This window comes from Palaemon carinicauda, chromosome 15 (assembly GCF_036898095.1).
Source record: "Palaemon carinicauda isolate YSFRI2023 chromosome 15, ASM3689809v2, whole genome shotgun sequence".
NCBI classification, from domain to species: Eukaryota; Metazoa; Arthropoda; class Malacostraca; order Decapoda; family Palaemonidae; genus Palaemon; species Palaemon carinicauda.
In genome coordinates this window covers 68419120-68421371 of record NC_090739.1, presented here as the reverse complement: position 1 = coordinate 68421371, position 2252 = coordinate 68419120, and the positions used below count along the sequence as shown (strand labels likewise).

General features: G+C 47.0%; 1 protein-coding gene across 1 annotated transcript; it reads left to right on the top strand.

Moving 5' to 3' along the window:
- Positions 1–840: 840 nt before the first annotated feature.
- LOC137654004 (rab effector MyRIP-like) lies at positions 841–1422 on the top strand. Its single transcript, XM_068387638.1, has one exon. It carries the CDS (start codon positions 841–843, stop codon positions 1420–1422), a length of 582 nt encoding a protein of 193 aa, XP_068243739.1.
- Positions 1423–2252: the final 830 nt, after the last annotated feature.

The following is a 2252-nucleotide window of genomic DNA, read 5'->3' as shown; positions in this document are numbered from 1 at the left end:
CTCTTGATGCCACTATTCCAGTAGTAGCGGAGTTCCTCGTGTATTTGCGTGAGGAAATACGCCTTTCAGTCTCGTCGGTTAAAGGCTATTGCTCAGCCTTAAGTCTCGCCCTTAGACTCAACGGAATGGATTTTTCGTCATCGCTAGAACTTTCCTTACTTATACTGATTTACGAACTTACTGTCCTCAGTCTGAAGTGAGACCTCCCCCATGGAATGTAGTTCGTCTTCTCTCTAAAGAGACCTCCCCATGAACCATTGCACCAGGCAACATCGCTACCTCACTTGGAAGACGGTGTTCCTACTAGCTTTGGCTTTGGCCAAGCGAGTTAGTGAACTTCATGGTCTTTTATACGACATCACCCATTCAAGGGGATGGGGAGAAGTATCGTTCGGCTTTTTCCCTGAGCCAAGACTCGGAATCCGCGAGTGGCAGATCCCCGATTCGTCTCCTTCCGGATTTCGAGTCTCCTCTCCGTAGCCGATAACCCTGATCATCTCTTGGAACAGTCCTGAACATTTTTCGTCTGAAGGAAGCTCGCCTTCTAAGCGGCCTGCTAGGACATTAGTTGAAAATAGTCCTGCTGTTGAGCAATTATCCGACCTGGCCGTAACATCCTTTCATGCTCCTTCGCCTCCTTCAGATTGGATCTCGCCCGCTGTTCGCTCTAAGCGGTCTTTGAGCGGTGGAGAGGAAGAACTTGCTGTTAGTGTTTCGCAAGACTCTAATTTTAAGATGTTGCAAGAAATGCAGCAGAAGCTTTCATCTTTTATGAAAGGCTACCAACCTACTGAATCCTCCTCTCTTAATACTAAGCGGCGCAAGGCGGAGAGTTGACAAATGCTTGGTGATAAAGTTTCTAAACGTTTTGAGTGTGTGACTACGCACAGAGATGATAGGGAAAGTAAACGTTCTTCACGAAAGGCTGATCTCTCGGGCTTTCAGGAAGTCGAGTGTTCTCCTAATCGAGCTGCTGTTCATGCGCTTAGCAGTGATTGTGATCGTTCTGCTGAAAGCGTTTTCAAGTGTTCAGCTAGGCGTGATATCGAGCGTGCTCTTGAGCGTCCTCCCGTCGAGCGTTCAACAAAACGCGAGCGTCCTCCACGACGTGACGTAGAGCGTGATGTCAGGCGTTCAACAGAATGCGAGCGTCCTCCAGAGCATGATGTAGAGCGTGACCTCATCGAGCGTTCAGAGCGCAAGCGTCCTCCCATCGAGTGTTCAGCTGAATGCGAGCGTGACGCCAGGCGTCCTCTCATTGAGCATTCATTGGAATGCAAGCGTTCTTACATCGACCGCCCTCTTGTATACGATGCAGAACAACAAACATCTAGACAGGACTTTGAACTTAATGCAACGGTTCTTAACTCTGACCGAGCGGATCGAGAGCGTTCTGAGGAGCAGCGAGACTTGTTATCATAGGAAGAAGTTGATGTTCCTCTTTCACCTTCTGAACCCTTTGAGGAGTTATCTGAGGATGAGTTCCCAGAGTCTTTTATTCCTGTGGCTCCACGATCGCCTCCATCAGAATTTACTCTAGGGAAACCTAAGAAAAAGTCGGTTCACTAAAATGGTGCTCTCTCGTTCATCTAAAAAGAGCACTTAAATTAATGGGAGACTGGATGGGTGCCAAGAAAGAGCAAGGGAAAGCGGCTTTCGCATTTCCCCCTACTAGGTTGGCTTCTAGATCTAGTGTTTGGTACGATATGGGAGATGTTCTCGGCTTGGGAGTTCTTGCCTCTGCCCAAGGAGATTTCTCAAGCCTGGTAGACGCTCCTCATAGATCGGCCATGAGGAAGACTAAGGTATTTTGGTCTATTTCCGAATTAGACTATTTTAAATATTTAACTTAGCCGGTGAATATATAATAGCTGACGCTCCGGCGGCTCGACAGAAAAACACAAAAACTCGCGAGCGATCGCTATGAAGGTTGCGGGTGTGCCCACCAGCGCCAACTATCGGCCAGATACCGCATATACATGTAAACAGCTCCAATTCTTCTATGTCGGTCTGATCGACAAGACGTACCATTACTCGCTGTTAACCTGGAGTTTTTCAACAGTCTTGGTGAAGTACTTCCTTTTGGTTTGAGCTTTCGCAGTGCAGGTGTTTTATCTTCAACTTAAACTCTTGAACTCTTTTTTGGATAGATTTAATTGTTGATGACTTTGGATTGTTTTTTGGACTTTCTTTGACTTTTCAAAATGGCCGACCCTCCCCTTAGTACGGAAGTGTGTTTTAGGCTTTTAGCA